The sequence below is a fragment of the Crotalus tigris genome, unplaced genomic scaffold (assembly GCF_016545835.1).
Source record: "Crotalus tigris isolate CLP2741 ecotype Arizona unplaced genomic scaffold, ASM1654583v1 scf7180000017588.1960692, whole genome shotgun sequence".
Lineage (NCBI taxonomy): Eukaryota > Metazoa > Chordata > Lepidosauria > Squamata > Viperidae > Crotalus > Crotalus tigris.
Window position 1 is genome coordinate 436,616 of NW_024096494.1, and position 14,478 is coordinate 451,093.

The following is a 14,478-nucleotide window of genomic DNA, read 5'->3' on the forward strand; positions in this document are numbered from 1 at the left end:
TGATCCTTGTGGTGCCTTTGGCGTGCGCCTCGGGGATGAAGGGCGCCTAAAGCCGAGCGGGGAGTGGAGCGTGCGCCAGCAGGAGCGCCGCGCTGGGACATGGCGAGGAGGCGGCGGCGGCTACGAGGAGCAGAGCGCAAACAGCGCTGAATGGAGAGAAACACTTCTCTCCATTCAGGGCTGTTTGCGCTCTGCTCCTCGTGGCCACCGCTGCCACCTCCTCGCCATGTACCAGCGCGGCGCTCCTGCTGGTGCACGCTCCACTCCCCACTCGGCTTTAGGCGCCCTCCATCTCCGAGAGAGACTCGATCCTTTTGGTGCGTTTGGCGTGCGCCTCGGGGATGGAGGGTGCCTAAAGCCGAGCGGGGAGTGGAGCATGCGCCAGCAGGAGCGCCGCGCTGGGACATGGCGAGGAGGTGGCGGCGGTGGCCACGAGGAGCAGAGCGCAAACAGTGGTGAATGGAGAGAAGTGTTTCTCTCCATTCAGCGCTGTTTGCGCTCTGCTCCTCGTAGCCGCCGCCGCCTCGCCATGTCCCAGCACGGCGCTCCTGCTGGTAGGTCGAGCTCGAGAGACTCGATCCTTGTGATGCGTTTGGCGTGCGCCTCGGGGATGGAGGGCGCCTAAAGCCGAGCGGGGAGTGGAGCGTGCGCCAGTAGGAGAACCGCGCTGGGACATGGCGAGGAGGCGGCGTCGGTGGCTACAAGGAGCAGAGTGCAAAGAGCGCTGAATGGAGAGAAGCAAGTGGTGAGTGGAGCGCACGAAGGGACTTGACCAGGGCAGCGGGCGGAGGGGAGGGTCGGCTCCGGAGGCGGAGGTGGCGCTCAGACGTGAGGGAGGGGGTGGTGGCGAGATGAGCCCAAAACAGTAGTCTGGAGAGCGCAGCAGGCGACGAGGGGAGAGGCCGGAACAAAGAGAGAAGCGGCTGGGCAGCAGGGAAAATGAGGGGATTTCTATGATACAATGAAAAAAAAAACAAAAAACCTTGCCTTGGCACAATGGGAAATAGTGAGAAATTGATGCACAAAAGTAATTTGTGGCTCATGTTGCTTTGCGATCCTTGACGCTTAGAGAGATAAGTATGCAAGAATTTTTGATTCGTTTATTTAACTTTAACAAAACGAACTACAAACTTAAACTCCACTGAAATAATTAGAGAGTACCCGTATACGCCGGAAAATACGGTACATATATTCCTCTGCCAAGCAGAGGAAGCTCAGCGGCAGGCCAGAGAGGAAACTTACTGTTTTTAGTTGTTTTCTCTCTTTCTTTCCGCTGTTTGCTCTCTCTCGCTTGTCCTCTGTATTGCTTTCCTCCACGTGCTCCGAAACCGAAACTTCCTAACTTTAAATAGAAAAAAGCTGTGCATGCGCAAGGAGGAAGGAGGCAGGAACGGCACTTTCTATATAGCCAAATAAGGAAGTAGAACAGTTAGAAAAGGGAAAAAAAATGGCGGACAGCGGGGTTTGGTGACCCCCGTGAAATGGTCGATCGACCCCAAATGGGGTCGCAACCCATAGGTTGAGAACCGCTGCCTTAAGAGGTGTGACAATGGGGGTCTCCCATGGACTGGAGTCAACAGGCTCTAGAATTCCTTGTTGGATCAGTTTGTCCAACTCAGTGTCAATTTTACTCTTTAAAGCAAAAGGGACCCTTCTTGCTTTAATTCTAATGGGAGTGACCGTGGGGTCTAACTTTAATGACACAGGGGGTCCTTGGAATGTGCCCAGCTGGGGGCTGAAAACGTCTGCAAATTCTTTGCAGACTTCCTGTAGGTCGAGTGTTTGTAGGCTGTTGAGCCCTGTGATGTGTATCCCCAAGGCCTCAAACCACTCGAGTCCTATGAGACTCGTTCGTTCACCCTCTACTACTAGTAGGTCTAGTGGACCCTCAAAATCCTTATACTGTACGTTAAGGGTGGCCTCCCCCTTAACACACACTCTGGAGTTTTGAAAATCCGTTAGCACAATGTCAGAAGGCCTCAACTTGGCCTGGGTTCCACTGCCGGAACAAATCTTCCTAAATGTGTGCATAGAAATGATTGAAAGTGCAGACCCCGTGTCCAGTTCCATAGTTAATGGAACCCCTTGTAGCTTCACCTTAAGTGACAGCTTTTTCTTAATGGGCTTGTGTGTGCCTGTCCTGTAGATGCTTCTTCGCGAAGCGCAAAACCCCACCCTATTCTGGCTGGGGACCCTGGTACCTTTCAGGCGCAATTCTTCCTGAGGTTGTACCTTCTGATGGCCCAGGCACACAGCTGCAATGTGTCCTTGTTTTCCGCACGCCTGGCAGATAGCGGAGCGGAACTTGCAGTCGGCTCTCTTGTGGCGACCTCCACAACCAATGCACTTGGGGAGAGCTGAAGAGCTTCCTCTTGGTTTTCCTTCCTTTGTGGGGTGGAGACAGTCCACTTCCTCGTCCGGATCCTCCTTGGAGTTCCTTTGGACTTCTTCCTGGTGCACAGATGCAGCATCTGGACTGTTTCTGATCGGCCGCATGTTCTTGAAGGCGCCGCCCGCTGCTTCTTCTGCGGTGACCTCTCTCAAGGCATCTTGGAAAGACAAGTCCTCCTTGGCGAAAAGTCTCTGTTGCAACTCTCGATGCCTTAGCCCGCACACAAATCGGTCCCTCAGTCGTTCTTCGAGGTCCTTGAACTCGCAATGTTTGGCGGCTTTCCTCAGTGCGGCGATGTACTCCTTGGCCGATTCTCCGGGTCGTTGATCCCTCTGCTCGAAGGTGTGGCGCCACGCGATGACGGACATCTTGGGTTAGAAGTGCTCCTTCAGTAACTTCTTTAGATCTGCGTAGCTGACAGACTCTAAAGGAACAGGTGCTGCGAGGTTCTCGGCGATTTCGAATGCGTCTTGACCGCAAACGCACAACAGGGTGGCAGCCTTCAAGCTCTCTTCCCTCACCTGGTTCACTTTGAGGTAGTTTTCCACCCTGGCTACGTAGGACTCCCACCTCTCTGGATGTGAGACGTCGAATTCTGAAAGCCTTCCAATCTTCGCCATTTCGTATCAGGAAGGGTCTATCAGCCAGCCTACCCCCGAATGCACGCTGGATTGGCGGGTAGCTGCCGAGTCAACGCCGTTCCTGCCGCTCCGGACTCACTTGGGTAAGCTTACACCTTCTCTTCTTTGATGTAAGGCATCCCACCTTCGTCGCCAGTGTTGAGTCCGTCGCGAAATGGTAAGACACGAGAAGCAGTTGTAGTTCTCAGGAAACCTTTATTCTTCAGTTCAGCTTACATTGGAATATGGCGGCAAAAGCCCACACCTCGCAGCCTCCTTTTATAGGACTTTCCCGGGTCAATGTGTTACTTTTCGCGCGCCAGCACTTGCGCATGCGCACAAGCACTGGCGACAGCCTGTCTGGTCCCGGGCAGCTTGCACCTGCCCGGGACCGCCTGCAACGCCCCGAGCCCGCTTGCAAGGCTCAGGACATAACACATTGCTTGTGTGGTTGAGGATGACAAAAATTCTGAGGACTTTTGTTGTTATTGTATAAGGAAAAAAATCATTTAATGGTTATTCCTCTCTCCCTACCTTCATTTCTTTGGTTTAATTCTTTTGCACTCTGGTATTGGAGAAGACTCATGAAAATACTGAAACATCAGCAAATCATCAAACAACTCAACACAGAGTTCTCATTCAAATAACAAATGACCAGATTCAAATTATCTTACTTCAGACATATTATGTAAAGACTTAGATCTATGGAGAAGGCTCTAATTGTGAGAAAACTTGAAGGAAAAAAAAGAAGAGGATGACTAGCAGCAAGGTAAATGTCTATGGAGATTCTCAGTCATCTGAATCATGGTTGTCCCAAAGGTGCTTTTTCAAAAGGCAACTGGACCTTGTTTTTCCTTGAAGACATTTCGCTTCTTGGATGAGAAGTAAAATGTCTTCAAGGAAAAGCAAAGTTGCCTTTTGAAAATGCACCTTTGGGATAGCAGCAAAGTAAATAGGTATAATGGTGATGGGAGCACCACTGGAAGAACTTAAAAGGACCAGGTTAGGGACAGATCATCATGGAGAAACAAATCTATGTTGTTGCTAAGAGTCAACAATGATCTGTTGGCATATAATCAAATCAACCATTTCTTTAGTAAAACAAATGGGAATCTGAAGAGTGTGGTGATGCAGTGGGAAGAATGATTACTGTTTTTCCTTTCAAAAATGAATTTCCAATTTCTTAAAGATCTGTAATAAGTGATTTACTGACATGCATAATGCTTAAGAAAATATGATCAGCTGTTAAGAGCAGGGTCTAGCACTTTTTTCAGCTTTTCATTCATGGGGGAAAGGGTGGAGTTCCATCTGAATCACTCTTAATTGTCTTTTCCATTAGTGTCCTAAAATATGCCTCACTCATCAAGCAAGTCATGATTACTTGTATCTCCACAGATAGGCACGTATTAGAAATCAACATCTGGAAGGAATTGTGGGTGGAGGCCTCTTCTGAGGCTTTCAGCAGTCCATCATAAGCTAGAAAAACAAATGCACTACAGGCAAAAGTGTCTAGAATAACGGATTACCTGGGCCAGGCTTGAGGGTAATGATTCACAGAGGCACAGCACTGGGGATTTTCCAGTAGGAAAACAAACCTGGAACTAAGGAAACATCATTTCTACCACCCTAACATCTTTGGAGGGTGTATGAGACAGAAATAAATGAAAATGTAGCTAATTATAAAATGTAGATGTGATCAACTCTCCAGGGTAACACAGTATATGATATATCTTTTCAGCTCTTTGTTTATTTAGGAGAAGGGTGGACAATGTAGATGCTGCATGTGCCCTATCCCAATACCTGTCAGAATACACCAAGAGTGAGCAGGGCCAATATTTGCTGGATCTTTTTGTTTTGGGGAAAAATTACGGCAGGCTAAAATTGGATGACACAAGTGCCTTCAGCCTCCATATTTCATCTGCCAAAACCCTGATACAACAACATCTGCTTATTTCATAGATGTTATGTCATCATCAGTCACGCTCTCTGTGATCATTGAAAGCTCCTGGCTTCAAAATACTAGATATCGAAATTTCACTTTTTGAACTGCAAAATAGATTGTACTTCAGTTTAGTAAAACTTCCAAAATATATGATATCCATAATAGTGATGATGTAGTAATAGGATAATAATAGCCTAAAAGGATGAGGGGGAAGGAGATTCTACTTTTATCCTTAGTGATGGCTGTAGGCTGTCTACTCATAGGCTCAGGACCAGGTGAGGACAACACTGTGTGACTAAGGGGACAACTGGTATTGTCAGGACATGATTGCACTATGATAAAGTGTAAAATGAGGACAGGATCTATGTTGAATATCAAAGAGCTGTACTCTGCTCTTAAGAAAGCAAACAATGACAATGATAAAAAAAAAATCCAATCAATACCAGGCACTGTAATCAGAAGAATACAGGAAGACCTTACATATTGCTCTGTTATCTGCTGGTGGATTTCCATGTCTCCTAAACCAAAGGTAAGTTCTCCAGTGCCTGTGATTACAGCACAGTAAGTTGCTGTGTTGCATCCTTTCAGTTGTAAGACTCCTCTCATATCCTTAAAGCAAACCAAGAGAGACAAAGTTAGCAACAGTTTTTTCATTCTCAGAAATTGTTTTTCTACGCTTCGCTTTTAAAACTCTATATAGCAATTGAGTTGCAGGACTGCATATTCCTATAGACTCCTTCCTGAACATCCCAGAAATGATATTCTGAAGAAGCTTCAGGAAAAAACAAAGAAAGTTACCTTTTGAAAAAGCATTTTTGGGACAACCATGACCTGGATGATTGAGAATCTCCATAGGCATCCTTCCTGAACACTTACGACTTCACTGAGACTCTTTCTGCTAGTCTGCTTCTCTATGGCACAACCTATACCACTTAACAATTTCATTTATTGATATTTATATGCCACTTCTCACCATTATTTTAAGTCATTTACAATCAAATTAATAAACAGTAACAAAGCTATTTTTAAGATATTAAAAACAAAACATGGACATAATTTGCAGTTTAAATACTGTCCAGGCAGAGGGCAAATATTTAAACTTCATATTCACCATGTTCAACTTGCAAATTAAGCTGTACAGCCCCTGACTGAATATAACAGCTTCCACAGTGTTGCCCATGTAGTCTGTCACTTAAAAGAAAATGCTGATTTGATGAATATTGGGCAAACAAATTATAAAAATTAAAACTCAAAGTTACAAAATTGAAAGAAAGGAAAACAAAGAACAAAAGCAAATAAAAGGCTTTAGTTTTGTTATTCACTGCCCAAAGTTAGTTGTTCTGTAAGATGGCCCGCTATATAAATTGGATAAACAAACAAACAAACAAACAAATAAGAAAGAAAAGAAAAGAAAAAAGAAAAGAAAATTGGAAGTACATATATTATACTAAAATGTTGTAAGTTCATAAGTTAACAATTGTCAAATGTTGCAAGCTACCATATGCCTGCAGTGTCGCAGAACAGATTCTGAATGCTCATCTTTCCCCATGACTGAAATAAAAACAGGCATCTTCCCAAGACGACTTAAGCAATCTAAAAAAGAAAAGAAAAAGTAAAATGAAGCTAAACTTGGTTGACTATTTGAACAACAACATCAAAGTGAAAGGTGTTATGTCCTGGGCCTGTGATTAACAGAACAGGTGCAGGAAGCTGCAAAGAGACCCGGGCAGACCACATGGCTGCCCGGGCCAGACAGGCTGTCGCCAGCCTATTGCGCACGCACAAAGCGGGAAAATACGTTGCATTTATTGGCTGATACTGTCCCTGCAAAAGGGTATAAAAGAGATCTGCGCCATCTTGTTGGTGGTTCTGTTGAGGTTTTGTTGAAGCTAGGAACGGTTGCTGGAATTGGGTATGTCTAAATAACGAAGAGAAGGATGAGGGGGGACATGATAGCAGTGTTCCAATATCTCAGGGGCTGCCATAAAGAAGAGGGAGTCAAGCTATTCTCCAAGGCATCTGAAGGCAGGACGAGAAGCAGCAGATGGAAACTGATCAAGGAGAGAAGCAACTTAGAACTAAGGAGAAACTTCCTGACAGTTAGAACAATTAACCAGTGGAACAACCTGCCTCCAGAAGCGGTGAATGCTCCAAAACTGGAAATCTTTAAGAAGAGACTGGACAGCCATTTGTCTGAAATGGTGTAGGGTTCGTGCCTGAGCAGGGGGTTGGACTCGATGACCTCCAAGGTCCCTTCCAACTTTATTACTATTATTATGGATCATTGCACAGTCAGCCAGATGTTCAGACTGGATTTGGCATTTTGTCTACCTATCGAGTCCTTACCCAGGACCTGGGATAGGCAGATGTGGATGTTTGATGGTATTACAGATATCGTCGCAGGATGGAAGCAGTTCCTAATAAGGCCGCCTTTTGCAATTGACTAATAGCGAATTTGTCAATGCCAATGGTGTTCAAGTGGTGCTCCAGTTGTTTTGGGATTGCACCCAAGGAGCCTATTACTATTGGTACTACCCTTGCTTGCTTTTGCCACAGTCTTTCTATTTCTATTTGTAGGTCTTTGTATTTTGTTATCTTCTCCAGTTCTTTCTCTTCTATTCTGCTATCTCCAGGCACTGCCACGTCCACTATCCAGACTTTTTTGTCTTTCTTATCGACAATTGTTAAGTCTGGGGTGTTATGTTGCAGGTGCTTGTCTGTTTGAATTCTGAAGTCCCAGAGCAGTTTAATTTTATCATTTTCTATGACTTTCTCTATTTTATGATCCCACCAGTTTTTGCTTACAGGCAAATGATATTTTTTGCAGATCTTCCAATGCACCATTGTTGCTACTTTGTCATGCCGCTGCTTGTAATCAGTCTGTGCAATCTTCTTGCAACAGCTTACCAAGTGGTCCACTGTTTCTTCAGCTTCTTTGCATAGGCGGCACTTACTGTCTGTTGCTGTCTTCTCAATTTTGACTTTGTATGCATTTGTCCTTAAGGCTTGGTCTTGTGCAGCCAGAATTAGTCCCTCGGTCTCTTTCTTCAATTTTCCTGCTCTTAGCCATTGCCAGGTTTTATTATTATCTGCTTTCCCAGCTATTTTTTTCATGTATTGGCCATGTAGTGCTTTGTCTTCCCATGCCTCTATTCTGTTCTTCATTTGGTCTTTCTTGTAGGCCAGTTTGGTCTCTCCAGTAGTTAGTAAGCCTTCCTGATATACTAATTTCAGTGCATCTTCATCATTGTTCTTCAGATATTCTTCCAAAGCCATTTTTTCTTCTTCAACCATCTGATGTACTTGTAGCATTCCACGCCCACCTATTTGCCTTGGTAGATAAAGTCTATCAATGTCACTGCGTGGATGAAGGGCATGATTCATTGTCATTATTTTTCTGGTCTGCCTATCCATTGCTTTTAGTTCTGCTTGAGTCCAGTCCACTATTCCAGCTGTGTACCTAATGACTGGGATTGCCCAGGTGTTGATTGCCTTTATGGTATTTCCTCCATTGAGTTTGGACTTTAAGATCTTCTTCACTCTCTTGATGTATTCACCTCTAATCTTTTTCTTGACTTCAGTGTGCTTGATGTTGTCAGCTTGAAGGATACCCAAGTATTTGTAGTACTCTTCCTCATCCAGACTCTTAATGTTATTTTCGTGGGGCATCTTGATTCCTTCAGTTTTCACTATTTTTCCTTGTTTGATAGTAAGTGTGGCACATTTGTCCAAGCCAAACTCCATTACAATATCTTGGCTATATATACGGACAGTGTTGAGCAGCGATTCTATTTCAGATGATGTTTTTCCATACAGCTTCAGATCATCCATGTAAAGGAGGTGGGATAGTCTGGCAGATGTTTTTGATGTTTGATAGCCATGTCCTGAGTTATTCAGTATTGTTGACAGAGGAAACAGTGCAATAACAAATAGTAATGGTGATAATGAATCTCCTTGAAATATTCCTCTCTTGATATTAACCTCTCCCAGCTCTCACCATTGATTGCAACTGTGTCTTCCATTGTGCCATCGATCTTTGCACAAATTTTCTGATGTTTCTACTGACTCCTGTTATTTCTAGGCACTTTATTATCCAATCATGTGGCAGAGAGTCAAATGCCTTTTTGTAGTCAATCCATGCCACATTCAGGTTGGTCTTCCTTCTCTTGCAGTTTTCCAAGATCATTTTGTCTATTAGGAGTTGATCTTTTGTTCCTCTGCTATTGGGGCGGTTTCCTTTCTGCTCAGGTGGAAAGAGATTGTTTTCAACTAGATGCTGTTGTACTGCATCAGCTACCACACCAGTTAGTAATTTGAAAGTTGTTGGTAAACAGGTAATTGGCCTGTAGTTGCCTGGTGTTGCCCCTTTTGCTGGATTTTTTATTATTAGGTAGGTTTTCCCAGTTGTTAGCCACTTTTCAATTTCTCCTCCTTGTAGTATATTGTTGAACTGCTTGGAAATGAGTGGATGTATAACAGTTAGATGTTTCAACCAAAACCCATGCAGTTCATCTTCACCTGGTGCTGACCAATTTTTGATTTTCCTTGCTCTTTTTTCTACCATTTTTGTTGTTATTACTAGTTCTTTCATTTCAACTTCTGTTTTATTTGCATCCACCTCTTTTAACCAAGCCGCATCCTTGTTGTATTTCTTTGGGTTATCCCATATCTGCTTCCAGAACTGCACTGTTTCTTCCTTGTCAGGTACTGACTGATTCCTTGCAGTTTCTCCATTGATGGATTGGTAGAAACGTTTCTGATTGGATTGAAATTGGAGGTTCTGCCTATAGTTTGCAATTCGAGCTTCATATCTACTGATTTTCCTGGCTATAGCTGTTATTTGTTGCTTTATTATTTCCAGTGCTTCCTTGATCTTCCTTGTTTCTAAGTGGTATTTCTTGATTAGGTATTCTTTGGTCTTCTTGTTCTTCAGCTTCTTTTCTTTCATCTGTTCTAGCTTGCTTGCATGTGATCTTAACTTGCTGATCTTATTTTCTAGTCTAACCTTCCATTTTTCTGGTGCACTGTTTGTTTGTTTTTCTTCTTTGTTGATTTTGCATCCCAGGTATTCTGTTATAACTGCAGCTGTGCTGTACATTAGTTGGTTTGTTTCTTGCAGTGAATTGGTGCTTATACTTGATATTGAAATATTTGCATCTTTTAATGCTTGTGCTAGCTGTTTCTTTGGAACAAGCTTCAATGCAGGTAGCCTTATTCTGTTGTTTTTGTGCTGTTCTAGATGCTCAGTTATTCTTTGTTTCAATTCTTTTATTTCTTTAGTTAGAGGGTTTTGTTCTTCCTGAGGTAGAGGTGCCTGGTTTCCAAATGAGAACAGTTGTATATCTCTGCTAGATTCCTTCACTGCCAACTCCCCCTGGTTTGCCTCTACATTCTGAATTACTTCTGGTAACGCTTTGATTTCTTTGCCCTGGGTAAACCTTTGCAGTTCGTCCAATTCTGTTTCTGTGAATACTTTATTTCGTGTTATAAATCGGCGTTGATCTGCTAGTCTCTGTTCTGTTATTTCTGATTCTGGATGTTGTTCTTTCCAGAACTGGTGCATTCGTTTTAGATATCCTCTTCTTGTTGGACTTGATCTGTAGTAACAGATCATTATTTCTTTGTTTTCCATCACTGTGTATCTGCGACGGGTAAACACCTTTTCTTCCAATAGTTCTGCAGCTGCTGGCCCTGGTTGCTCAGCCAACAGTCCTGAGTCCTGTAACCCATTTTTCACCAGATATCCAGGAACTCCAATATCTAGTGCGGACCTTGTTAACCCGGGCGATGTCCGAGCCGGTATGGCATTCTGAAATTTACGTCTCACCATATTTTTTATGGGAGAGACACTCTTTGTCTGACTCCTCTGATGAGACCTGTCCAGTATGGTTGAACCTCTGGCATAGCTCTCATCTTCCTCAGAGTACACAAGCCCCACAACCACGTCAAGGTAGTGTCTCACTGGGGGCTATTATTATTATTATTATTATTATTATTATTATTATTATTATTACTTCTGCCTCGTCTCAATGCCTTACCAACGCACAGAACAGAACAAAAGGCTCTTGGGATTTCCTGCTCTTTCCCTGCTGTGTCCTATCATTTAGCGAGCTGATAATAAGGAGGAAGAAGAACTATAACTATTGGCATCTTATCTTGTGCCATTGTAATGTAGAGAAATTAGCATATGGTATACTGTAAGGGAGGTTGCTGTGCATTATGGACAGTTATATAGCTGTTCCATGGTTTCTGCTCAGCCACAAGGCTAGGTGGATGCCTCACAATTTTCCCACTAAAATTCTAAATAATAGGTTAGCAGATAGACAGACAGATGGATGGATGGTCTGCATTTATAAAGTTATCCAATTCCGCAATCACTCTGGATGGCATGCAGATTAAAAACAGATACAATAGCAAAAGGCAAAGGAAATAATAACAGAACAGTAAATAAAATAGGGAGAAAATACATAATTTAACCAAAAGTGACACTGCACACCTTGACCTGTGGTTTCCAGGGATCATTTAAATCTTTCTGTACCTCTGGAGAGGATGTTCTTTCAAAGAAAGGTGCTAAGACAGATGCTGGAGATGGAATTTGAAACCTTCTGGATGCAAAGCATACGGTCTAGCCTTGAATTACAATTCTCTCCCATTTAGGGTTTAGTATGGGAGGATCAGAGAGGAATAGAGCCTTTCCTAAGTCTGTCAAAAATAATTTGATGAGAAAAATGATATGTGTTTTTTAACCTGAATTAATAAGGGAGCGATGAAGCCTATTTTCTTATCCCAGTAATTTTGCTTGCTGTGTCTCAAGAATAGAGTTTGGGAGAATAGAGTGGGTGTCGTAAATTACAGTTCGGGGCTAGGATTAGGGTTGAAAGTAAACTACAATGCTCTTATGAAGAGAGAGGAAGTATAGTACAGTGTATGTATGGAGACTGAGAGTGAAGCAGCTGACTCTTGAACAGCATACTTTGAATTATATTATTATTATTTGTAGAACTTCCATTCTTGGAGCACATCGTAGCTATCTTTCCCGCCTTTTTTCTTGCAACCATACCCAGTGCCCCAGATGCTTGCATGTTGGATGTACTCCATTTTACTAATTGTATATATCACGAAAGCGAAACAAACGGAAAACAATATGATCTGTATTTTTATGATGGCAAGCTTTAAAGTGAATTATACAATGAAACAGCCTTCCCTGATCTGATGCAGTGCTAGCAGAGGGATGGGAGAAGTAGTCCAACAGATCTGGATTGGTCAGAGAAAACTATGCTAGAAACTATATATACCCACTGTGGAAACAATGAGAATGAATTACCTGCTAGATTTTTGCCCACACCACCAAAGGATTGTCTCACTGTAGCTGGATTTGTCTGCCCCCCATCCTGAAAGTATAGAAGATAAATCAATAAAGTAAAGCAGAAATTGAAGTCCACTGCGATTCTGATTAGGTAGATTACAATCCTTTATTCTATACCAGGCGTCTTCAAACTTGGCCCTTTTATGACTTGTGGACTTCAATTCCCAGAATTCCTCAGCCAGCAACACTGGCTATTCTATGCAGATAGTGCTCGACATACAACAATTCATTTAGCACTGAAAAAAGTGACCTATGATCGTTTTTCACACAACCATTACAGCATCCCCATGGTTATGTGATCAAAATTCAGATGCTTGGCCATGACTCATATTTATGATGTTTGCAGCGTCCCGGGGTCACCTTTTGCGACCTTCTGACAAGCAGTCAATGGGGAAGCCTGATGCACTTTACAATCGTATTACTAACTTATCAACTGCAGTGATTTGCTTAACAACCATGGCAGAAAAAGTCATTAAAGGAGGCAAAACTCACTTAACTAATGTCTGGCTTAGCCACAAAAATTTGGGGCTCAATTGTGGTTGTATGTCAAGGACTACCTGTATTTCCTATTCAATCCAATAGAAACTTAACTCATACCAATAGAGATGTGATGCTAATTTCTTTTTATCTCAGATTGTAGAATAATATTAGTGGCATCCATGCTCACTACTTACTATTAGTCATTTTAACCGGATATTTCACTTCTATATGCAATCAAATGTATAAGTGTGATAAATGATCATTGTTAAATGAAGGAAAACATTGTTGGAGGTAGTTTGGCTCCATCTGTAACTACTTAGCTAATTCAGTGCTCATTTGGAACTGGTTTAAGAAATGCAGCTTGGGGAAAGTGAGCTTTGTGAACAGGCTCAGCTAACCTATCTATATAACAATTGGCAAGCAATAGAGCAGAGGCAGAAGACAAAATTTTATGTACATTTTCTAGCATAAAAGGATTGAAGCAGCACTCAGGAATCTGTCACTCTCCAGATGTTGATAGGGAGGCTGGATCAGATACAATATAAATTGTAACTATAATCCACCATCTGGACAGCCATATGCTTCTGATTATGTGTTAGATCAATGAATGCAAGAGATGGCAACTTTGCAAAGCTGTTGGAAAGTTGCATGCAACAGTATCTGAATTAATCTTTCCCCATTTTGCTTATAGTAGATATGGAACTTTGAAAAAAGCCCAGTCAAAAATCTTATGTAGTTGTATAATAAGGTAAAATGAAACAAGCCACACTGCTTTTTAGCATGTTAGATAAACCCAGTTTTAAAATGAATAAGTCAAATTAAAAAGGAAGTCAGTACCATCAGTGAAAGCAGCAAGTGTTCTATAGCCTAATAAATTTCAATAAGGACATCTGATTTAGCAACATCACTTTTGATCCTATCACAACAATATGTCTCTGCCTCCTGGACTGATATCAGAAATTCCTACAGCTGTTTTTTATTGAATTGATTCCTTTCACCTGCATTGGTCTTTGCAAGTCCTCTAAACTACAGATAATCCTTGACTTAAGGACCATAACTGAGCCCCAAATTTCTATTGCTAAGTGAGACATTTGTTAAGTGAATTTTGGCCCATTTTACCACCTTGCTTGGAGATCAATCACTGCAGATGTTAAGTTAGCAACATGATTCTTTAAGTTAATCTGGTTTCCCCAGTGACTTTGCTTGTCAAATCACTAAAGACGAAAGAGGTTCACATGACCCATAACCGTCATAAATATGAGCCAATAGCCAAGCATCTGAATTTTGGTCATGTGACCATGGGAATGCTATAACAATCATAGGTGTGAAAAATGGTTGTCACTTTTTCCACTGCCATTGTAACTTCAAATGATCACTAAATGAACTGTTATAAATCGAGGACTACTTGTACTGTATAGTAAAGTACTTCATCTGGGCTAATTTATCATAGTGTGTGTTTTCTTTCTGTCTCTAAGCCAGTGGTTCTCAACCTTTTTAATGCCGCGACCCCAACCGGTCGTAAGTCGAGAACTACTCAACTGGTGCAGCATCGTTTGCAGAATGGGACTTTTGGTGGGCTCAGCAGGGCAGAGACAGCCTGGACAATTCCTATTGGCTTTTGAAAGCCAATAGAATTAGACTCTATTCAAGAGAGTCTATTCTATTGGCTTTCAAAAGC

General features: G+C 42.5%; 1 protein-coding gene across 5 annotated transcripts in view; it reads right to left on the minus strand.

Annotated features, from left to right (window-relative positions):
- The window catches only part of LOC120316399 (pseudouridine-metabolizing bifunctional protein C1861.05-like), a 49,283-nt gene that overhangs the window by 14,096 nt on the left and 20,709 nt on the right, over nt 1–14,478 (minus strand). For all 5 annotated transcript variants that reach the window (XM_039361972.1, XM_039361981.1, XM_039361968.1 and 2 more), the window contains 3 exons: nt 12,279–12,345; nt 6,453–6,547; nt 5,435–5,563 (listed from right to left, as the gene is read on the minus strand). In XM_039361972.1, the coding sequence (XP_039217906.1) occupies nt 5,435–5,563; nt 6,453–6,547; nt 12,279–12,345 (291 nt within the window). The remainder of the gene's footprint in view (nt 1–5,434; nt 5,564–6,452; nt 6,548–12,278; nt 12,346–14,478) is intronic.